The sequence below is a fragment of the Chenopodium quinoa genome, unplaced genomic scaffold (genome assembly GCF_001683475.1).
Source record: "Chenopodium quinoa cultivar QQ74 unplaced genomic scaffold, ASM168347v1, whole genome shotgun sequence".
Lineage (NCBI taxonomy): Eukaryota > Viridiplantae > Streptophyta > Magnoliopsida > Caryophyllales > Amaranthaceae > Chenopodium > Chenopodium quinoa.
This window is the reverse complement of record NW_018745024.1, coordinates 4,541,495-4,565,964: the sequence shown is the minus strand read 5'-3', so window position 1 is coordinate 4,565,964 and position 24,470 is coordinate 4,541,495. Positions and strand designations below refer to the sequence as shown.

General features: G+C 33.2%; 2 protein-coding genes, 1 long non-coding RNA gene and 1 other non-coding gene across 4 annotated transcripts; all 4 read right to left on the bottom strand.

Moving 5' to 3' along the window:
• Positions 1–38: 38 nt before the first annotated feature.
• LOC110708845 lies at positions 39–461 on the bottom strand. Its single transcript, XM_021887067.1, has one exon. The coding sequence runs from the start codon at positions 459–461 to the stop codon at positions 39–41; it is 423 nt and encodes a 140-aa protein (XP_021742759.1).
• Positions 462–8,935: 8,474 nt separating this feature from the next.
• Positions 8,936–9,771, bottom strand: LOC110708844. The gene is made up of 3 exons (XM_021887066.1): positions 9,672–9,771; positions 9,402–9,440; positions 8,936–9,312 (listed from the first exon to the last, which is right to left on the bottom strand). Exons 1-3 carry the CDS (start codon positions 9,769–9,771, stop codon positions 8,936–8,938), a joined length of 516 nt encoding a protein of 171 aa, XP_021742758.1.
• A 1,334-nt stretch (positions 9,772–11,105) lies between these two features.
• On the bottom strand, positions 11,106–12,100 carry LOC110708976. The gene is made up of 2 exons (XR_002508812.1): positions 11,575–12,100; positions 11,106–11,393 (listed from the first exon to the last, which is right to left on the bottom strand). It is a non-coding gene; the product is annotated as an uncharacterized LOC110708976 (long non-coding RNA).
• An 11,863-nt stretch (positions 12,101–23,963) lies between these two features.
• TRNAR-CCG lies at positions 23,964–24,034 on the bottom strand. The gene has a single exon. It is a non-coding gene; the product is annotated as a tRNA-Arg (tRNA).
• Between the last annotated feature and the right edge of the window lie 436 nt (positions 24,035–24,470).

Here is a 24,470-nt window from a genome sequence, read left to right as displayed (position 1 = left end):
CCAGGAAAACCATGATATTTTTCGTGCATTTCAAGTAGTCATTGGACATCATTGTAAGTAGGCTTTCTCATGTACACATCTCCAAACACGTCTATAATAGCACGACAAAATTTAAATAAACACTCTAAGGCAGTACTCTCACCTATTTTAATGTATTCGTTAACAGCATCAGCTGGACTGCCATATGCCAAGATGCGAATAGCAGCAGTGCATTTTTGAAAGGGAGACAACACCAATATTTTTGCAGTGTCAACTCTTTGTTGGAAATATTCAGAATTTTTTCCAAGTTCCTCCACACTATGGATGAACAATTCCCTTCTCATCTGGAACCGTCTTAGAAATATGTGTTCTGGATACACAGGTTTGGGGGAGAAGTAATTTTGATAAAGATGTTCAGTACCACCTTCCCGATCTCGAGGCACAATTGTTCTTGGATGATTTTCGAGTATGAAATGCCCCATTTCTTCAAATGACTCATCAAGAAATTGATCAGTCCAAAATTGCTTCCAATATAATCAATGTTATTTGATGAATTTGGATCATCTGACATTTTTTTTTCGTTGTATAGAGAATGTGAGTTTCAATTTGGACAAAAAATAAATAATATTGATGGTTTGTGAGTTACCATTGTTGTGGAGCTTTATGTATATATATAATTGTAAGGGAATAATTTCAAGCCTTTAAAATCCCACTAGCTTGAACCCCACTGTGATCATACACTAAAGTATGGTGGCGTCCAAAAGGGAAGAAGATAGAGCAAAAGAGTCGCCAACAAGTTTTTTAGGAACTTGTAAACCGTTCACGAGGTGAAGGTTACACCCCTTAACGATCCAAGAGATCGTCAACTCCATAAGGTCTAGAACCAAATAAGGGTTCGGGGATGAAGGTACAAATCCAACCTAAAAGAGATTGAACCTGCCCTAATAATAGGCCTCTACTTTATTCTGATCGTATTCATGTGCGCTTTCTAATTAAAATGCAATCAATAGGATTAACCCTAAACCTGTTTAATCTATGTTGGTTGAATTTAATGCACAAATAAATCTATTATTGGCGATAACTTGAATCATAATCATATTAACCCTAAACAAGATTATTAATTATCTTATCAAGCGTGATTACAAGTACCAAATTCCCTTAACATGCATAAAGGTGATCAAGCAACAAAAATAAAATAATCATCAAGCAACATAATAATAATCATAAATATCATGAATAATAAAATTATAATCATAACAATAATAATCATAAATAAAATAATCATCATCAAAATAATAATAATAATAATATTCATAATCATCATAAATTATAATAATTATAATCATAATCATGCTCATGTTAATATTAAAGCATAATAATAATAGCAAGATCCTAGGCATGATACTAACAAGATTAATAACAAACCCTAGCATGTCACTAAGCAATAAAAATCAAATCTTTAGCCCTAACAAGATACTAACAATCATAAATATTAGGAAGAACATAGGAAGTAATGTAACAATCATACTTAATATTAAAAATACCCTAGAAATGATACTAGGAATATCATAATAACAATATAAACATGATTTCTACATCATAATATCAATAAAAACCATAAAGTACTTACTTTGATGTCTCGTACCTCTTTCTAATAACAAAATACACGCGTTAGTAACTTCAAGGAAAATAATAACCAAACAATTAAATTAAATAATTGAAAGAGAGATTTGGGACCAAACCCTCAGAAATTAAAACCTTTCACGTCTAGGGCGAAGGCAACTTAGAATATGGCTAGGTGTTTCTAGATCTTGTGAATGCGGAATTTTGTATGTAAAAAAGCAAAGTTTGGAGAAAGAATTGAATGAATGCTAATTAAAACAGATTATAGATCATGAGAATGATGAGAATTGATGAATGAAAACAATTGGTGAATGAATGAAGATGATGAATGAATGAAGATGATTGGTCCCTGAAAACGGAGTTTTTAATACGATATTTATAGAGAAAATCAGCCAAAAAGATAAATTAGACAAAACAGAGTCTGACGCTCAGAAAACAGAGCTGGAGCCAACCCTGGCTAGCTGGCGCCAGGCACCAACATTAGCGCCAGGCGCCAATGGCTAGCGCCAGGCGCCAGGCCTGGTTTCAGGCGCCAAGGCCTGGGGTTAGGCGCCAAGCCTAATACCAACGCGTTTTCAAAGATCCGATAAGTTTACCGTACTGGAGGATAAAATAATATAATTTCTTCGAAAATGCTATTTGATTTTGATTAAAACTCTGAAAAGTCAACAAAATTTAATTTATCAATACTAATTGAATTAGGAATGAAAAGAACCTTCTAGAAGAATCTAGAAGACTAAAACTATTCCTAATTGCATTAGGAATGATAAATCATATTAGGCCCTCCCCTAGATCATTGGGCCGTACATAAAGCTCAAACCGGGCCCAGTTTAGTAAATTGGCCATAACTTCCTCAATATTCATCGGAATTGGGCTTATAATATATCGTTGGAAAGGTCTTTGCGAGCCTCATCCAACTACACTACTATTGGACCCATATCATGAACCAACCAAACTGGATTGTCTGTTTTCTTAAAATAAAGTTTTCAAAAACAGAAAGAAGAGAAAAGAAATTAAAACTTTCCGCAACACTAGACTTTCCACACTTTCGTTTCATTCGATTATGATTCGACGTGAAAGGTACTCATCACTGGGTTTGGTTTTGGGGAGATACAAATGGGTGTCTACAATAATATATTTGAGTAATATTTTATCAACTAGCTAGTTTAATTTTTAACAGCTAGTTTTTTTAGACACTAGTACTACACTTGAAAATTCAAATAATATTGATAGTTGAGATTTACCTTTGCTGTGGAGTTCTATATATAGAGATAAATATATTTGTGATCACATCAATTGTCAAGCTAGTTTAGTTTTTAACGGCTAGTTTTTTAGACACTAGTAGTCTAGTATTACACTAGAGAATAAACTTGATCAATACTTTAACAAGTTGTGTAATGGCTAATTTGTTTGTTTGTTTTATTTTTTTTTATTTTTTTTTAAACGCAGTAATGCACTTGAGCATTCAACTTTGTAGACTAGATAACTTAATTATAAAAAGTAGTTTGGCATTATTTTTTGTTGATCACAATTTATTTAGATAAAAAACATTCTAGAAACAAGTTGACATGCATATAATCTACTTATAGTAATAATGTAGACATAACAGCATTACTCTATTCCATACTCTGTCTTAATTGTCATGCATATTTGGTCGTGATTTTTCCTTGTGCCTTCATCCATAGTCGAAGTATCCTTGAGTAGTACCTCAAAATCAATTTGACGAACATGTTCTTGCATCAATGTAAGTCTTTTTGTAGCTAAATCTTATTGATTCCACTTATCCTCAACAATTTCAGAACTTGTCTTCTTACTCCCCTTCTTCCTTGCCACAGTTTTCACCGCCTTCTGACCAATTGGACGTTCATCTAACAGTTGCACATCATCTTTTCACTAGTATCATGGTTAGAGGTATATGTACCCGACCTTGATAAATTTTGTTCTCTTTAATGAATTGCTTTGTTTTGTTGAAAATACTTGCCATTTCGGATCAATGTGTAGGACTTCCCAAGCATGTCGTAGGTAGGAAAACTTTCTTCCCTCATTACGTTCAGAAAACAAAATTTTTGCCTTATTAATGATGTATACTTCATTGTTCCCACTTGGCTAGCTTTCTTTTACTTGTATGTAGCACCATTAAACTTACTAACATCGGCACTTATTTTGAACCAATGGTTGGACAATTTCTTTCCATGTATTATAGTATTCAGCTATGTTTCGCCAATACAATTCCTTAGTTTGATCGTTGCCTTTGATTGGATCCTTTGAAATGGTTATCCAACTCTTGCACAAACCAACATCTTTAATTTGGCTCCATTTCAACTTAACAGTTTTGTCATTAGCTTGATTGGTTTTCTCGTCATTGTAAGATTGACTAAGAGGAGTTTGGGATTCGTCACCTAACCTTGTAATTGGATACTCTTCATCATCCAGCCTAATAATAGGAAACTCTTTGTTGGTTCTTAGGTCTCCTATGACATCTCTTGTTGTGTTGTCATGAGCCAAATCTTGTTCATGAATGATTGGAGGACATGTTAAAAAATCCCGGATGAGTTGGACGATAATCTGGCCAAACTATGCGAGGATGATATTTTTGGAAATATGGTCTTTGGTGGATATGGAGTCATAGGACTATAGTAATTCTCAGAAGGTTGATGAAGAACCAGTCGAATTGAAGAGGGTTGAGGATGTGAGAATTTTGGAGTTGAAGCATGAGAGTTTTGATTTTCAGAATTAAAACACTATTATGAATAATCATAGTAATACGGGTCTTCAAAACTATCCATATGAAAATTTGATAGTGCAAGAATTCTATATATTTCAGAGTATGGAGAAGCAAGTACAATGAGTTTCAAATTAAATAATGGTACTTTGTTTTTGAAAAAAACTAGCCGTTGTAAAAATTTGGTAGCAAATAGAAAGTAGCTGTTGTAAAATATATTTACCAAATAAGTAGTAGTTGTTAGATACAAACTACATGGGAAAAGCTTAATTGGTGGAATGACCATTTTATTTTGGCAAGTTTTATTCTCAAGCAAATTAGCTTGGCAAAGCTAATTCAAGCTAATTTGCTTAGTCAAGCTAATTGTGTTTTTAAGCTCCAATGGTCTAGCTAGTAGCTAGTATTGAAATTGCAAGCAAGTCCCTAGCTACAACCATTGAAGTTGCTCTTACAATTTTGAGTTTTTAGTGAAACAATTAAAAATAAAGAGAAGAGGGGATGAAGGCAGTCGGCCATGAGCACCGGTCACCCCCACCACCACGTCCCTCCACCAGCCACACAGTGCAACCAACACAGGCGCCAACCGACAACCGCCATCGTGATGGTGGTGCGAGGGTTTTCAACCATTTTTTTAAATAAATTCTTTTATTTTCTTTCTTCTTTTCTAATTAATTTCAGATTTTAATCATTTAATTTCAAGGGTTTTTATGTTAATTTTCATATTTAAATTCATAGAGATTAATTAATATCTATTATTGAATTTAAAGGGTTTTAAAAGAGTATGAAAGTAGTATTAAATTGGTTTATTAGTTTGATTTTTAAAAGGGCTTAAAGCTGTATAAAAAGAAATTTCAATTTGTTTATAAAGCTGAAAATTTATTTTAGATTATGTAATTATTGGTTAATAGTATTGATATGATTATGGTTTTCTTATATTTTTTTTAGGAGAGGAGTTCGTAGAAGACGTGTTTTTAGTGCTTGTGCTTGTTAATGGATTCACGCTATAGGTTGTATCATGTTAAGTAGATTTATTTTATCTCAAGTAGTATCATGTTAGGCCTGGGAATTTATATTTGTGTAAAGCATATAGGGTCCATGAGACGCCTAGATTATTTTTGTGTAGTACCTAATATAAGAAGTATGATTAGATGTATGAATTTTATACAAGTTAGAAAACATGTTAGAATTAATTATATGTAGGAAAAATTGACAACAATAATCCCAACTTAGAATTATTTTTTAATAATCTGAACTTTGATATGAATTTGCTTCTAATGGTCCTAGCAGGTCATCAAACTAACTTGTTATGCTCCGTAATACGTTAATTGACACGTGTCAAGACACGAGTGGACAAAAAAATAAAAACAAATAATATAAAAAAATTTAAAAATTTTTAAGAAAAAAAAATAGTAATTAATTAATTAAAGAAAAACCACCCCACCAGCTCAACCACCCTCCCCGCCGCCTATCCTACTAGCTCGACCCCCATCGCCTACCCTTCCCAGCCGCCCAGATCCCCCCTCCCCTGAAGCATCCACCCACGCCACTCAAACTAAAACCCCTTATTTGATTTCAAAGATTGGCTCCACCTCATATATCCTTATACAATAGCATACCATTAGAGGTTGGACATCAAGGCTCGAATAGTCGATCCTAATCACATCTGAGTAAGGGGGCTTTCGATTTACGTGAGAATTAAGGTTTCGGGTGTGGGTGGTTTTGGTTTTGCTGGTTTTGGTTTACAACTAAGATATCCAATAATGATAATTAAACTTAATTATGTAGTTATTATGATATAATTTACAACTAATTAAAAACAATACCATATGATCTTGATCAAATTATTAATAATATTACTAATCATTGATATTATAAAGTGATTATGAAGTAAAGTAAAAGTTTAGATTTATATTAATAGATTTAAGTAGGGAAAAAAAGCAAAAAAAAAATGCTTATAAAATCGGATCGGGTAACCGTTAATTTTAAAATGATACCCATAATCATACCCGATAACAAATTATCGGAACGGGTACCCTAATTTTCGGAACGGTTACGGATCGATTTTTCGGATTTTCGGGTAGTTTTGCTCAGCCCTACGGAGGATAATGCAATTATACGTATTGTCACAACTTCTTATGATTCCCGTTCATGTACCTAATTAAGTAAAGTAAAGACTAAAGTTTAAAGTGAAGAATTAAAGTGAGTTAAGTCAAGTTGATTAAAGTATTATTATGTTATTGACTATTGAATGATGTGCTACCATGTCTAAATGATTTTTAATCAACAAGTGTAGTAATTAATAAGGTTCTCGTTTCAAAATGAACTAGCCTTTTGGCCCGTTCGATACACGGGTTCTTATCTAGGTTATTTCATATGTAGGTATGTTTTTCAATAGTTGAAACTTTTGATATGAAATACGAAGTAATTGTTTCATTGCTAAAACTTAAAAGGAAAAAAAGAATGAGGATAGAACTGTGGAAAAAGATAAAGGAATTTAGATACGTATATATACATGAAGATTGTAGGATATGAAATGACATATTGGTTTAAGTTATATTTTAAGTCTATTAGTTGAAAAGACAATTTTATATAATTCAATTCATATGTTTATGTGATGTATATTAATTGGTTCAACTTTATTTTATTATGATGGAAATGAAACACTTCATTTTCTTAATTGAATTTGCAAGTTATAGAATGTATAAAGACTTAAACAAAAAGATCAAAAGGGGTGACATGTGTCATATGTGGTAGTGAGTGACTTGTAATGACACGTGTCATATGAAAAATTATGGTTTGTGTTTTTAAATACTAAGTATAGAAGTATAGATATAGATTAGACTAGTAGTATTTCTAATCATCGACTTTATTTATTTCTATAATAAGTTAACTTTATTTTAAGGGTTTTAATTAATGAAGTTGTTTAGTGAGCCTAACTTGGAGTTAATTTATGATTTTTAAATAATTCCATTAAGTTCTTTTACTTAGTGTACATACTAAACATTCGCCGACTTATTATGTTATTTGTTTTGCCATGTCTTTTTTTTCGATGGCACCGTGATGCTTCATATTCACACTTGTGATTATGGGAAGCATAAAGTGTTTAATTTCAAGTGATTCAAGTTGAGGTATGCTAAGGGAATGCACGGGGAATTGCTTGAGAGTAGAGAGTTTCTTGTTTATTTCTATGAATGAAGTCTATAACAATGTATGAAGGATTATTATTTTTGAATATTTTAACCTTTAATGATTCTCGTTTGTAAGTTTGACTTAACTGGTTTTTAAATAAGTTTTATTTTAAAGTAGAGTCTTTCGTTGTCGTACTTTAATAAATGCCTTAATATTCAATTAGTTAGATATGACAATAATATCCTCTTGATTCTCCTTTTTATGATCACACACACCAAACTTAGTATTTTATCTAAGGGAGAATTTTTGGAGTGTTAGAAATTTGATTATTTGAGTGACCGAAATAGGGAGCCGTGTTCTAGTTTATTAATCCCATTAATCACTCCAAGAATTTGATTTCATCTTTTAGTATAAAAGCATTTTTATTTTTCAATATACCATGTGTTGTAATATTTATATGTAAGAGAAATTTAGTAAGTATTATAATACATAAAAAGTGGTTAAGGTGACAGAGGTGTGGTATACTGATGTCGCTTCTTGCGTTAGGTGATTAAGGTGGTAGGCTTATGGTATCTTCCCATCTCAGATCATATGATTTAGGGATTAAATTTCATGTGATGTTTTTAAATTTTTTTTGTTATATCTGCTCATCATGTAGGTCACATATATATATGGAAATTGATTGCGTTAGTCTGTTAGGCATGATCCTCCACAAGCCTTTCATGAATTTGGCATGATAGGAGAGTCTCGTCGGTGGACCATAGGTATTGAGTTGTGCATGGACTTTATTTCTATAATTTGGCACGAATACACAACGGGCCAAAGGCTAACTTGCATGTTGGCCCACTTATTATTTTTTTTACCAATTTATTATGTGGCTTATGTAAAAAATATGGCCCACTGGCACACAATTAGTATTATGTGCATGGTGCACCTAGAAATAGTTGCACCACATCTATATTTTTGAACATTTAGTAAAAAAAAAATTGAACATTTTACAAAAAAAATGAACATTTAGTAAAAAGATATGATCATGCCACAAAAATTGAACATAAACATGCAATTTATTATAAAATAAGGGGAAAGGGAAAATATTAGAGAGAGATGTAGATAGGTAATTGTGTTGTCTCTATTCATCGATTTCATGATCCATCTATATATATACATGATGTAAACATTGTAACCTATATGGGCAATAAAGTTTCCATTCATGAGAAGGTTAATGTGAACTAATGACATATAGAGGGTTACAAGGATGTTATTAAAACCATACTTAAGATAGTCATAGAAGAGATAATTACAAGCCATAATGGGCATACATTATTATTTGTAACACTCCCCCTTGAGCCCATTATCTAAGAGATATTTAATGCGCTTATATGCTGCCTCATTAAAAACCTTTCCAGGAAAAACCCAGTGGGAAAAAACCATGGATAAGGAAAAAAAGAGTGCAGCGCGCAATTACTCCCCCTCATTATTATATCACCGAAGATCTTTGAGACGACGCAATCCAATACGATAAACTAACTTTTTTAAGGTTGCGGTTGGAAGAGCCTTAGTGAATAGGTTTGCTAAATTCTCACTTGAACGAATCTGCAAAACATTTATATCTCCATTATTCTGAAGATCATGAGTGAAGAAAAATTTGGGTAAGATGTGATTTGTTCTGTCACCTTTGATGTATCCTTCCTTAAGTTGAGCAATACAAGCTGCATTATCCTCGTATAAAGTTGTCGGTGCCTCTTTCCCAGATGATAAACCACAAACTTCTTTTATATGTTGAACAACCGACCTTAACCATACACATTCACGACTAGCCTCGTGAATTGCTAAAATTTCAGAATGATTGGAAGATGTAGCTGCAATGGTTTTTTTCATAGAACGCCAAGAAATGGCAGTACCCTCATGTGTGAACACATATCCAGTTTGCGAGGATCAGATAAATAACCTGCATCTGCAAAACCATTACGAGGATCAGATAAATAACCTGCATTTGCAAAACCAATCAAATTTTCTTTGGACAACTTTGGGAAAAATAAACCCATATCCTTCGTACCTTGAAGATAACGAAGTAAATGTTTAATCTCATTCCAATGCCTCCGGGTTGGACGTGAACTAAACCTTGTTAATAAATTAACTGAAAATGATATGTCGGGTCGTGTATGACTTGCAAGGTACATTAGTGCTCAAATTGCACTAAGATATGGTACTTCAGGACCAAGAATTTCTTCATCATTTTCCCGAGGTTGGAATGGATCTTTCTCTTCTTCAAGTGATCTTACAACCATAGGGTTGCTCAATGGATGTGTTGTATCCATAGAAAATCTTTTTAGAACCTTTTATATGTATGTTGATTGATGCACAAGGATTCCATTCTCTAGGTGCTCTATTTGTAACCACAAGCAAAAAATTTTCTTTCCAAGATCTTTCATTTTGAACACTTTCTTTAAATAATTGACAGTCACTGAAATCTTTTTAGGAGTTCCAATGATTTTCAAATCATCAACATACACCGCAATTATAACAAATCTTGATCCAAATTTCTTTATAAAAATACATGGGCTGATAGGATCATTTCTATAACCTTCTTTTAACAAATACTCAATTAGACAGTTATACCACATACGCCCAGATTGTTTCAATCCATTAAGAGATTTGTTTAATTTAATACAGAATGTTCTTGAGAACTAGATTTTGCTGCTTCTGGCAGCTTGAATCCTTTTGGGAGCTTCATGTAAATGTCATTATCTAGTAGGCCATTGTAGGGAATATTTCAAGCATTATCCCTAGCTTGAACCCCACTGTGATCATACACTAAAGTACGGTGGCGTCCAAAGGGAAAGAAGATAGAGAAAAAGAGTCGCCAACAAGTTTTAGGAACTTGTAAATCGCTCACGAGGTGAAGGTTACACCCCTTAACGATCCAGGAGATCGTCAACTCTAATAGGTCTGGAACCATGACTGGTAGTTTGAGGATGAAGGTACAAATCCAACCTAAAAGAGATTGAACCTGCCCTAACAATAGGCTTCTACTTTATTCTGGTCGTATTCATGTGCGCTTTCTGACTAACATGCAATCAATAGGTTTACCCTAAACCTGTTTAACTACGTTGGTTAAATATTAATGCACAAACAAAACTATTATTGGCGATCACTTGAATTATAATCAAATTAACCCTAACAAGATTATTAATTATCTTATTAAGCATGATTACAAGTACAAATTCCCTTTAAACATGCATAAAAGGTGTGATAAAACAATAACAATAAATAAATCAAGCAACATAATAATAATCACTACTACAAAAAAGGCCTTAGAGAACTGTTAGAATAGGCTTTATAGATCGCCTCAGAGGCGTTCTTCTGCTAAGCGATGTGTAAAGCTTACAGAATGGGTACCAGAGGCGTTCTATATGCAAGACAAAAGAGAACAGGTATAAGAGGCGTTCTATATGCAAAAGATAACTGTTCTCTTTCCTATTTCATATGCTTATATAAAATGAATAAAAGAGAACGGTTATCTAAGATAACCGTTCTCTTTGTTTATTTTTTTTAAAAAAAATTAATAATTAATTTTGCAGGTTGCACGCATATATGCTGATTAACACCATCAATTAATAAATTACATCAAATTGAAATTGTATAACTTAAATATCACATTAAAATGAACTTTTATTATCCTTTATATTCAAATATTTACATCTTTCAAAAAAAAAATATTCAAATATTTACATGTCGAGTACATTTGATACAATTCTACTGCTAACTTAATAATTATTAGTGTGCTAAACTGCTAACTAGTAACTAGTTCGTAATTGCAGCGCTTCCCCCAACTTGAGCCACTACCATCGCCTCCACCAACCTCGACCACCGCAACGTCTCCACCACCTCAACCACCACAGCGCCTCTATCAATAGTGCACGCAAATAGTGAAGCCGCACTAAACACCCAGAAATGAAAGATGAAAAATCAGAAATTATAATCCAAATCATAACATAAAAATGAATTGATAACTGATAAGAGTTACAGATCTAAAATTAATAATATAAATGCACTTCTCCAACCACCTCACACGACCCACCAAAATCAATTCAATGCCACCATTTGCAACTACCACCTACCTCGATAATGTAAAATTCTATTCAACCCGCAACAATGACCATAAACAGAGCAAAACCGAAATTGCAATGGTTCGAGCTTTCGCGCACCGTACTGCATCGGAGTTGGAGTTGGGGTTGAAACAGAAAGAGATGCAACGACGAATAGGATAGTTGTATATAGAGGAATAAGACGACTGAGAGGAAGATAATTGGATAGCTCGGAGTTTTTTAGGATCAGACATTGAGGACGACTGAAGAGAGAAGAGAAAAGAGTAAGGGTTTTAGAGGAGGGAAGTGCGTGAGAGATGAGGAAAGAGGAAATGAGAATGACGGCTATGTTAAGAGGAAAAAGGAGTTAAGGTTAGAATTTTGGGCCTCTTGGTATTAGCTTTTTCTTTTTATTTTTTTTAAAAATAATGTTAAACATATAAAGCGGTTAACTAGGAGGGGCGATTTATATTGTAAGTGTAAAATTTGGATATATTAAATAGAACGGTTTACTAAGATATGTGTTCTATATAATAAAATCACAATTTAATAAAATAAAATAAATAAATCAAATAGAACGGTTAACTAAGATAAGCGTTCTATATAGTCCTAGAGATCGCATATCTAAGTTAACCGTTCTATATCTTGCGTTTCTTATTCTTGTTTTTGTAGTAGTGAAATCATCATCATAATTATAATCATGATAACCATGTTAAAGCATAATAATTGAAAGGTCCTAGGCATGATACTAACAAGATTAATAACAAACCCTAGCATGTCACTAAACAATAAAAATCAAAGCTTTAATCCTAACATGATACTTACATGTTATTAGGAAGAAAAATAGGAAGCATCGCAGGAATTATAATAAGCATATTTGATATTATAACCTTTTCCCTAAACATAATACTAGGAATAATCATTGTTGTCATTCAAAACATCAAGCATCCTAACATGATACTAGGAATCATAATAACAACCTAGACATGATTTATATATCATAATATCAATGCAAACAATTAAAGCACTTACGTGGATGCCTCGTACCTCTTTCTAATAACAAAATACACGCGTTAGTAACTTCAAGGAAAGTAATAAAATCAAAAGATTAAATTAAATAATTAAAAGAGAGATTTGGGACCAAACCCTCAGAAATTAAAACCTTTCACGTCTAGGGCAAAGGCAACTTCGAACTTGGCTAGGTGTTTCTAGATCTTGTGAATGCAGAATTTTGTATGCAAAAGCTAGTTTAGAAAAGAGAGAGATAGAGAGAATATCAAGAGAATCTTGAAAAAAATTGGTGAGAGAGAATTGATGGAAATTGATGATTTTTTGATGGAAATTGATGATTTTTTGATGAAAATTGATGATTTTTTTATGATTGAAAATGGAGGTTTTAGGAGGCTATTTATAGAAAAAATCATCCGGATGGATAAAAAAACGAATCAGAGTTTCGAAGAGAATAAAACAAATTGGCGACAGACGCTAGGGCTAGCGCCAGACGCCAATCTTGGCGCCAGGCGCTGGTCCTGTCGTCAGACGCTAGACAATAGTTTCCACACGTTTTCTTAATTTGATAAAATTTAGCCGTATAGAAGGGCTAAATCGTATTTTCCTTAAAAACACTTCTTTTATTCTGATTAAAAAAAGTCAACAAAAGTCAATTTATCAATGCTAATTAAATTAGGAATGAAAAGAACCTTCTAGAAGAATCTAGAAGACTATAATCAATTCTAATTGCATTAGGAATGATAAATCAATATTAGGCCCTCCTCTAGATCATTAGGCCACCCATAAATATCAAACCGGTCCAGTTTAGTAATTTGGCCATAACTTCCTCATTATTCATCGGAATTGGGCTTATAATATATCGTTGGAAAGCTCTTTTCAAACCCGACCCAACTACACCTTAATTGGACCCTTGCCATGGACCAAACCAGACTGGATTGGCTATTCTCTTAAAGTAGGTTTTAAAAAATAGAGAGAAAGAAAAGAATTAAAAACTAATCGCACACTAGACTTTCCACACTTTCACTTCATTCGATTATGATTCGACGCGAAAGGTAATCATCACCAGGTTTGGTTTTGGGGAGACACAAATGGGTGTCTATTTCCATATAAATAAGTTGTGACTACGTCCATCAAACGTAAGTCAAGTCCTTCTCTTATTTCCAGACTAATCAGAAATCTAAAAGTAGTTGCATCCACCACAGGAGAGTAGGTCTCCTCATAATCAATATTGGGTCTTTGTGAGAATCCTTGTGCAACTAATCGTGCCTTATATCTTACAACTTCACCCTTTTCATTTCTCTTTCGCACAAAAACCCATTTATATCCCACTGGCTTTACACTTACAGGTGTACAAACTACATGTCCGAATACTTCTCTTTTTCCAAGAGATTTTAATTCTGCTTCAATTGCTACTTTCCATTTTGGCCAATCATTTCTTTGTCTACATTCTTCAATGGATTTTGGTTCATGATCCTCATTATTATCCATAACATCTAATGCTACATTGCATGCATAAACATCATCGATGTCGATTTGATTTCGGTTTCATGTAATTCCAGACATGATATAATTTGTTGAAATTTCTTCATTATCAGGTACCTGAATTTCTTCCTGTATCATGTCTAAATTCTCTTCTGGAGATCCTACGGAAATTGTTTCTTCAATTTGACCATCATCAACAATGCTCCTTTTCATTTCCAAGGATTCTTACCTTTGGAACCTATTGGTCTTCTACGTTTTTGACGTGGTTTAGACTCATTAGCAAATTTATTTTATCCTTTCGGGATATCTATTTTAAATGGAGCATTTACAGCTGGAATATGTGATTTGGTCACTCTTTTGGGTCAGCAAACGAGTTTGGCAATTTATTTGCTAAACTTTGTAAATGAATTATCTTTTGAACTTTCAGTTCACATTTTTTAGTTCGAGGGTCAAGATAGGATAATGATAATTCATTCCAATTAATTTCCTTTTCCAGCTCTTTTTTTTCTCCCCCTAATATTGGAAAAAGTGACTCGTTAAAATGACAATCTGCAAAACGAGCCATAAATAAATCCCATGTTGTAGGCTCAAGATATTTAATTATTGACGAGGATATATTCAAACCCAACATATATTCCCAACCTCCTTTGAGGAGACATCATAGAGCGGTGTGGTGGAGATATTGGAACATAAACCGCACATCCATAAATTCTTAGATGGGAAATATTTAGTTCCTGACCATAAACCAATTGTAATGGGGAGAACTTGTGATAACTTGTTGGCCTAATGCAAATTAGTGCTGCTAGTCCTGCTACATGTAATATAGCATGTCCCCAAGAAGAAATTGGGAGATTGGATTTCATAAGCAATGGTTTAGCAATTAACTAAATATGTTTATTTAATGACTCTGCCATATCGTTTTGTGTATGAACATGTGCTACAGGATGTTCAACATTTATCCCAACGGACATGCAGTAATCATTAAAAGCTTGAGATATAAATTCACCAGCATTGTCAAGCCGAATAATCTTAATGGGAGTATCTGGAAAATATGCCCGTAACTTGATCAATTGGGCAAGTAATCTCGCAAACGCCAGGTTACGAGTTGATAACAAAGACACATGTCACCATCTAGTTGATGCATCAATTAAAACCATAAAATATATAAATGGTCCACATGGGGGATGTATGGGCACACAAATATCTCCTTGTAAAAGTTCCAGAAACTAATTGATTCAATATTAATTTTAGCTGGTGATGGGTGAATTATCAACTTGCCTTCTGAGCAAGCAGCACATGAAAAATTATTATGAAGAATCTGCTGGCTCTTCAAAGAATGTCCACATGAATTCGTAAATATTTTTCGCATCATTATTGAACTGGGATGGCCTAATCGGTCATGCCAAACAACAAAATTATCAGTAAACTTCTGGTTTACTATACCATGAGTTTCAATAGTATTGATTTTTGTGTAGTACAAACCACAGGAGAATGTAGGGAGTTTCTCTAAAACATGTTTTGTGCCTTGAGTTATATTTGTGATTTGAAGGAATTCGTTATTTTCTTCATTGATTGTCTCAATATGATAACCATTGTTGCGAATATCCTTAAAACTTAATAAATTTCTCTGAAACAATGGGGAGTATAAAGCATCAATTATTTTAATTTCAGTTCCCCAAGGCAATTTTATAATGGCTCTTCCGGAGCCCTCAATGATATTTGTACTACCCAATATGGTACTCACATTAATCCTTTTCATCATCAAATGAGAGAAATATTTTTTATTTTTAAGTATTGTATGAGTAGTTGCACTATTAGCAAGGCATAATCCTTCACCATTCATAGCAAATTGTATTTGAGTAGTATCCATGTTCTTCATGAAATAAAATACATGTAAAAAATATTAAGCATAAAAATAAAGATGATAAATAAATAAATCAATAAAAACACCCAAATAGTTCATAAATTCATAAAGCAAAAGTCCTTAATATAACCATAGAAAATAACATAAATAATTAACTAGATAAAGTCTAATACTTAAAGCTGACACAAAATAATATAATTTTAACTATTCCCTTATGGGGCAGTGAAGAAATCAGCAACTTCTAAATGAGTTGTACTGCCAAAATCAAAATTATTCCCTTCCGGGGAAGTAAGGAAATCAACAACATTGAAATGATTTGCATTGCCAAAATCAATATCACCTTCACCATCTTCAAGAATAAGGTTTGCCTCAACTTTCTTTCCTTTCTTCAATGATTCTTGGTAAAGTTCAACAAGATGCTTTAGAGTTCTACAAACCCAAGACCAATGGTCTTTTCCTCCACAACGGTAACATATATTGGTATCACTTTTCTCTTTATCATCCCTACGTTCCCACTTCTGGTGGGAATGTGAGTTTGTGAAATTACCTCCACGACCTCTACCATATCCACGTCCACGACCCCGGCCTCGCCATTGGCCATGACCGCGACTTCTACCTCAACCACTACTGCCGGAGTGGACTTTGTTTTTAGTTTCTTTTCAGTTATGGGTTGTCACATTCGCTTCAGGGAATGGAGTAGAGCTAGTAGGACGTGATTCATGATTTTTCATTAACAACTCGTTATTTTGTTCAACCACAAGAAGACAAGATATTAATTTGAAATATTTTAGAAATATTTTTTCTCTATACTGTGTCTGCATGAAAATATTATTAGCACGGAAAGTGGAGTATGTATTTTCAAGCATTTATGCATCAGTAATATTTTCTCCACATAATTTCAATTGAGAATTTATTTTAAACATAGCTGAGTTATATTCACTAACAGATTTAAAATCTTGCAATCTCAAATTCAACCAATCATAACGAGCTCTAGGTAGTATTACTGTTTTTTGGTGGTCATACCTTTCCTTTAGATTACTCCAAAGGATTTGTGGGTCTTTCACAGTTAAATATTCATTTTTGAGTCTTCATGGAGGTGATGGCGAAGGAATATCATGGCCTTTGCCTTATCTTGGAGTGTTGCTTCATTACCCTCCTTAATGGCCGGTTTCACCAAGGTCTTTAGCATCTAGGTGTATTTCAGCATTTAACACCCATGATAGATAATTCTTTCCGGTAATATCAAGGGCCACAAATTCAAGCTTGGTAAGGTTTGACATATTTCACTATATAAAATAATATTCAAAATTAGATATCATAAAACATCAAACATATACATATCATAACATAATGGTTGATAATAAAGATGTATACAGATAAAATAAGAATGATATACTTAAAATAAGGATAAAACATGAAATAATAAAATAAAATGTTACTGTATGTTATAAAACTTGTTTGCTGCGCATGCATATACTCCAAAATTCCAAATTCATTGTAATTAATACTATATGATTCATGAATATACGACTGCATGCATTCGTTGATATGATTCATGAATAATCATAACCTTTGCTAAAATCATGAATAAATAGCCTTATTCACAAAGTATACAAATAATCAGATTATTAGTGCACACAAGTCAAACAAAATTATTCATCCAGAATATTAACATGATTAGTCAACTCATAATTATTTTGGATACTTACATAGTGTTGACTTACGATAATGTAGTATTATGATTCAAAGGTACGTAGTATCACGTACTTAATCGAACATCAAGACTTCCAATGCAATTGGGTAGAGTATGGTGTTGATATTGTAATATAAGGGGAAAAGGAGAATATTAGAGAGAGATGTAGATAGGTAATTGCATTGCCTATACATCCATTTCATGAGTCATCTATATATATACATGATGTAAACATTGTAATTTATAAGGACAATGAAGAGTCCATTCATGAGAAGGTTAATGTGAACTAATGACATATGGAGGGTTACAAGGATGTTATTAAAACCATACTTAAGATAGTCATAAAAGAGATAATTACAAGCTATAATGGGCATACATTGTTATTTGTAACATAATTTTTATTTTCATATTTTATGGAGAAATGGTCATTTTGTATACAGTAAATGTTCAATTTATATTACTCCGTACAAAACTATTGATTTATTACGAGTCAGACAAACTTCTTTCAAAATTTTTCTGACTCGTAATAATTCAAAATTTGTCATTGTTTAGATTTTTTTACTAAATGTTCAAAATTTGTTATAGTTCATATTTTTTACTAAATGTTCAAAAGTATAGGCGTGGTGCATTGCGATTATTAATGTTCAAAATTTGCAATGTTCAGATTTTTTACTAAATGTTCACAATTCGCGATTGTTCAGATGTTTTTACTACATGTTCAAAATTTGCAGTTGTTCAGATTATTTTACTAAATGTTCAAAAGTATAGGCGTGATGCATCTATTTCTAAGTACATCATGGTGCATCTTAACATTTGCGAATGGCACGACACGACACACAGCGAGCAGTGGCGGACCCACTCTTGGTCTCGGTGGGTCACGTGACCTAGCAAAAAAAAATTTAAAAACAAAAAAAAAACGAACGGATGTCTCATTCAGGGGAAAAAAACTAAACACAGAAACAACACTTTACTCTTCTCTGAATCTCTCTCTTCGTAATTTCAAAGTCAGTAACTTCTCACTCAGTCAGTCACGGCCCGTTGCCTGCCGCCGCACCGCCTAGCCCCGCCGGAGTCACCGCACGTCAGGACCGCCTCGCCCCGTAGAGCCACCGCACGTCCGCACAACTGTTTACTCTTCTATGAGTTTGTTATCTCAATTTCTCTCTTCTAGGTAAGTTGATTTTTAAGTTTTTAAATTAGTATAATACACAAATTGTTGACTTGTTGGGTTGATTTTGTGCTTAATTGAGTTGTTTATGTGATTTAATTGAGTCAATTAGTATTTTTTTTGAAGACATTAAGGGTTGATTTTGTTCTTTGAAATTGAGTTAGGGTGTCCGATTTTTTAGGAATTGATATTATTGAATTGTTGATTTTTTTTCCCTTGAAAATTGATATTATGAATTGAAAATGGGCTAGTAAAATTGATTAATTGGTGATTTCATATTTTATCTATGAAATTAGGGGCTTAAGATTTAAAAACTTAGATTTTCTGTGTTTTTTTTTAATAGATTAGTTTGGATAATTGCATTTCTGGTTTGAAGCAATTGTGGTTTGCTATATCTAATTGTTAATGTAACTTAATTTTTAGAATTAAAAAGAAAAAAAAAGTGTGATATCACAGGTTTCTTTGGTCCGAAAAATCTCCCTCCTCCACAAAATCCTTCTCCTCCACCTCCTCCTCCTTTACAAGATCCACCTCCTCCACCACAAAATCCTTCTCCTCCACCTCCTCCACCACAAAATCCTCTTCCTCCACCGCCTCAAATCTTTCTCCACATTAAGAAAGTGAACAACATTCTTCCCCATCACATAACTTTGCTTACAATGAAGATGGACAATTTATTCCTGAAGTTACTTCAAGTCCTAGAGTTCGGGTTAATGATGGAAGATTAAGTGAAGATGATATCTCTAATCTTCCACAATACCCGGGACAAAGGAGAAAAATGAGTGATTTTCATCTTGATGATAGAGATTTAGTGAGGAGGACATACCTTCAAAGAAAGCCTTGCCAACCTGAAGATTTTTTTATATCCTCAAACACTTTTCGGAACCAAGAGGCGTTGATTTAATGTCAAATGGTTTGATACTTGGGGGTCTTGGCTCGAATATAGTGTTTCCAAAGATGTTGCCTTTTGCTTCATTTGCTATCTATTCAAGTATGATAACAGTGTTGGACGTGATGCCTTTTTTGTGATGGTTTTTGTGCTTGGAATCGATTAAACACAATTCGAGATCATGCAAGCAAACACATGAGTGCTCACCATAAAGTTGTGACTGCTATGGAGTTATTCAAGCAACAAAAGGGTAGTATTATCACCGCTCTATCAAAGCAGACGACAGAAACTAGAAGTGCTTATCGTAAGCGATTGGAGGCTTCAATCACAACCTTTAGGTGGATTTTACTTCAAGGGCTACCTTTTCGTGGTCATGATGAAAAAGAAATTTCATTGAATAGAGGTAATTTTATTTCTCTATTTACTCTTCTTTCTAAACACGATCTTGAATACTCCAAAGTTGTTTTCAAAATGTCACCCCAGTAATTGTCAACTTACTTCTTCAACTATCCAAAAAGATATCATCCATGCTTGTGCAAAAGAAACAACTAAAGCAATACTTGAAGATCTTAATGGTGGTTTTTATGCTATCCTTGCTGATGAGTCTGCCGATGTTTCCAATTAGGGACAATTGACTCTTTGTTTGAGATATGTTGGTAAAAGGGGAGAAGTGTGTGAAAGATTTATTGGTGTCGTGCATGTTGCTAATACTACTTCCTTAAATATTAAAGTTGCTATTGAGTCATTACTCATGGAGTATTCTTTGACTTTCTCTCAAGTTCTAGGTCAGGGCTATGATGGGGCAAGTAATATGCAAGGTTCAATCAATGGTCTCAAACTTTAATATTGAATGAATGTAAACAAGCATACTTTGTACATTGCTTTGCTCATCAACTTCAGTTGACACAAGTTAAAAAAAAAAATCAGATTGTGCTTGATTATTTGTTGATGTACTTGCACCTCTCTTGAACTTTGTGGGAGATTTACCTAAGAGGAAATAATTTCTTCGAGAAAAACAAGTTGATCATGTTGTTGAGGGATTATCCTTAGGTGAAGTTGAATCAGGAACTGGTTTGAATCAAGAACGTGGCTTAGGTAGACCTTGTGACACTTGTTGGGGGTCTCACTATAAATTTTTTTTGAATGTGCTTGATTTATATCCTACAATCTTGAAGTCACTTGATTCCATTGCTAAAGTTTCTGATACAGTTGATTCAAATAAAGCACAATCTATCACACACTTGTTGAGGTCATTTAATTTTGTTTTTGTGGCACATTTGATGGTTGCTATATTTGGGATTACAAATGAGTTGGATGAATGGATGTGGCTTTGCAAAAACATGATCAGGATATTGTAAATGCAATGGAAATGGTTGATGTAACCAAGTTAAATCTGCAAAGGTTGAGAGATGAAGGATGAGATTCTCATTTGGAGGAAGTTACTTCTTTTATGGATAAACATGAAATTGAGGTTCCTAATATGGAGGGGAGATATCATGTTGCCGGGAGAAGAATGTATAGAGGTAATGGCCCACAAGTGAAAAATCTTCATCATTTCCGGGTTGAAGTTTCTCTTAGTATCATTGATCTTCAACTTCGAGAATTGGAAAATAGATTCCCGAAGGTAACTAAGGAACTACTTGTATGTATGTCTTACTTTAATTCCACTAATCGTTTTGCTTTATTTGACAAAAATAATTGATTCAACTTGCCAAATTCTATCCTAATGAGTTTCCAAGTAATGAATTGAAATTTTTTTGTTATTCTCTTGATAATTTCATCGTTGCTATGAGAAATGATGTGAGATTTTGGAATTTGAAGAGTCTTAGTGAGCTTTCCGTGAAACTTGTTGAGACGGGAAAGCATGAAACCCATGAACGACTGTACTTGCTTTTGAAGTTGGTTCTAACTCTACCCGTTGCAACGACAAGTGTAGAAAGGGTATTTTATGAAATGACGTAAGTGAAAGATAAATTACGTAATAGCATGAGAGATCAAATGTTGAATGACTGCTTGGTTACTTATAAAGAGCGAGATATATTTTTGAATGTTGACATAAATGATATTATAGATCGATATCAAAACATGAAAACTCGTAGAGAGCAGTTGTAATTTCTTTTATTTGGATGTAACAAGGATATTTATTACTTTTGGAATGTAATTTTTTTTTTTTTTAATTATTAGCTTTTCTAATATTCTTGCATTAATTATTAATTAGTATTCGGTGGTGACTAACACCCGAAAAATCTTGAATCCGCCATTGCAGACGATATATGGGCTTCATTTTTTCAAGATCGACAGGAGCCCGCGGCCAATACTACATCACGACTATTTATTGGTCTATTTCGCGCACGCACTTAAGTACAGTCATGTCGGCACAACATTTGGGCTTAAATGGCACGTGCCCATCTTTAGTAGATCATGTTTTTCATAGCTTTGTCTTGGACAAAAATTATTGGAATTGAAGAAGTTATATCCTTTTCTTAAAGTCAAACATGGTGGTGAATGAATATGATGGAGGGTGGCTAAGGTGAGCGCCGGATTGCTACTGGCGAAACATTTGATGTCAGATTAGTGCAAATGTTGAAAAGTTATCAAGATTTTGTGCTTAAGAGTAAAGATTTGGCCTCATCACTTACCAATATTAAAGGAGCTTCGTGCTTTTCCAATTCAACATTGTGCTCATTGTCGATTGTCTTTGGTTGGAATCGAATCAAACTTCAATCTACATCTATTCAAGTCGAAATGTCGAATATAGTGTTTAAAAAGTAATGTACTCCTTCTAATGATAGTATCTAATATATATTTATCTAATGGTATATTACACATATGCTAGCATTTATACCATTACAACTTTATTTGTACAATTAGAAAAATATCATAAGTTATTATATTATTTAATTGTACTATTTATTTATTGGTCTCTTTTTTGAACTCTTAAAAATAGTGTGCGTACACTTATATCTTTAGAGATATTTATTTATATATTTTCCCTCATTAATGCTGTCAACACTAAATTTGTGACAAAAGACAAAATCAAAATAGCCCACCCAATGTGGCTAGCCTTAAAAGCTACAAATAACATTACCTTTAATGTATTAACGAATATATATTTACACATGCAAATTAGTAATATATTCGTTAATTAACCGATTTGCGCTTAATTTTGTCATCCAATCCTATACTAACACTAAATAAGGAAAAATAATTAATGCATGTTTGTAGCTTTAAGAGCTACGTTTAGCATTATCCTTAATGTATTTACCCTTTGGGAGTGTTTGGCAAAAAGCTTTTTGTCTGGCTTTTGGCTTTTTAGTTTGTCAAACAACCAAAATATGTTTAATTGTTAACAATTTTGTTGGTTTTTTAGCTAACTTTTCAGCCAAAAGTTAAAAGTCAATAAGAGTAGTTTTTCTATTGGCTTTTTAGCTTGGTAGCCCACTTTTTCACTAATAAACAGCTAACACCCATAATTAATTTTATCAAAAATTTTTGTAACAACTAAGTTAAACAACCAACTCAAAAAGTCAATTCGTACAACTAGTACTTTTTGCTGGTCTAACAAGCTCAGCAAACCAATCAACCACTAACTGTCAATCGCCAATTGCCAAAAAAACAATTGGTTAATACATCTTTTCTCAATATAAATTAAAATCTACAAACAATGACAAAAGAGAGAATTTATGAATAGGGATAAAAAAAAAATTAAAATGAATAGGGATAAAAAAAATTAAAATGAAAATAGTAGTCCACAAAACTACAAAAATTACAATTATGATCAATTTTTTTAAAAGGTAAGAAGAAAGAAACATTAGGTTACCATCCTCACAAAGGGAACTCCTAATATGTCAGTTTGAAGAATAGAAGTTAAGACCTAAACTACTACAATAATTAATAACCATGAAATTTACTACTAAATATCCTACATAAGATATTCAATCTGTTGCACGAGTTGCTTCCTTGCAAATATGTTTAGTTGTTGAAGCTTGACAAGAGGATACACATGTATTCAATGATATTTTGTATTTGCTTGCCAAGTCGCCATGGACTCATAGAGGCTGCCTTTTTCCGGTGATTGCCTTGATAACTACTCCATAACAAGTTATCGCCTTCAATTTGGATGTCGTGGATAACTTACAATTATGATTATTACTTAACTTATCTGATTACTTACACGAAAACATATACTCGTACTACGAATCTCAATGACAACAAAAAAAAATTAATATTGGTTATTAAAAAATTAAATACGTAGTGTAACGCTCGAGGGAACCAAGAACTCGGCTAGCACCTAGCAGTAAGCTCAAGAAAAAAGCGTTCACAGTGGGACGAACCCACAATCTCCCGCTCCGGAGGCGAGCGCCTTATCCATTAAGCCATGCGAACAAGTCAATGATATTTTTTGCAATAATTATAAACATTTTCTTAAATCAATATGTAATCATCAACTTTTGCCTATCCAATATCCATATAATTCCCATTCTTTTGGGTGTTTGTTTAGAAGTTTATAAAATATTTTAATTGTGGTTTCAAAACATTTCTTCGACAGAAAAATGTAAGTGTTTGTTTGGTAGGATAAAAAAAAGAGCACCAAATATTATAATTGAAATATTTGGTTGATGGAGTCATAGAAATTTTCCAAATTTAGAATGTTCCATTTTACATAGTTTGTATGTTACTGTTAAGTCCACGAGAAAACCCACGTGTGAGTGGTGTGTTGTCCCATGTTAGTTTAGTTTATAAGTAAGAGTTTGTATTAGGAAGTGTATCCCACATTGAAGAAATAAGAAAGTTCGTTGTGTCAACTTTATAAGGTTAAGGG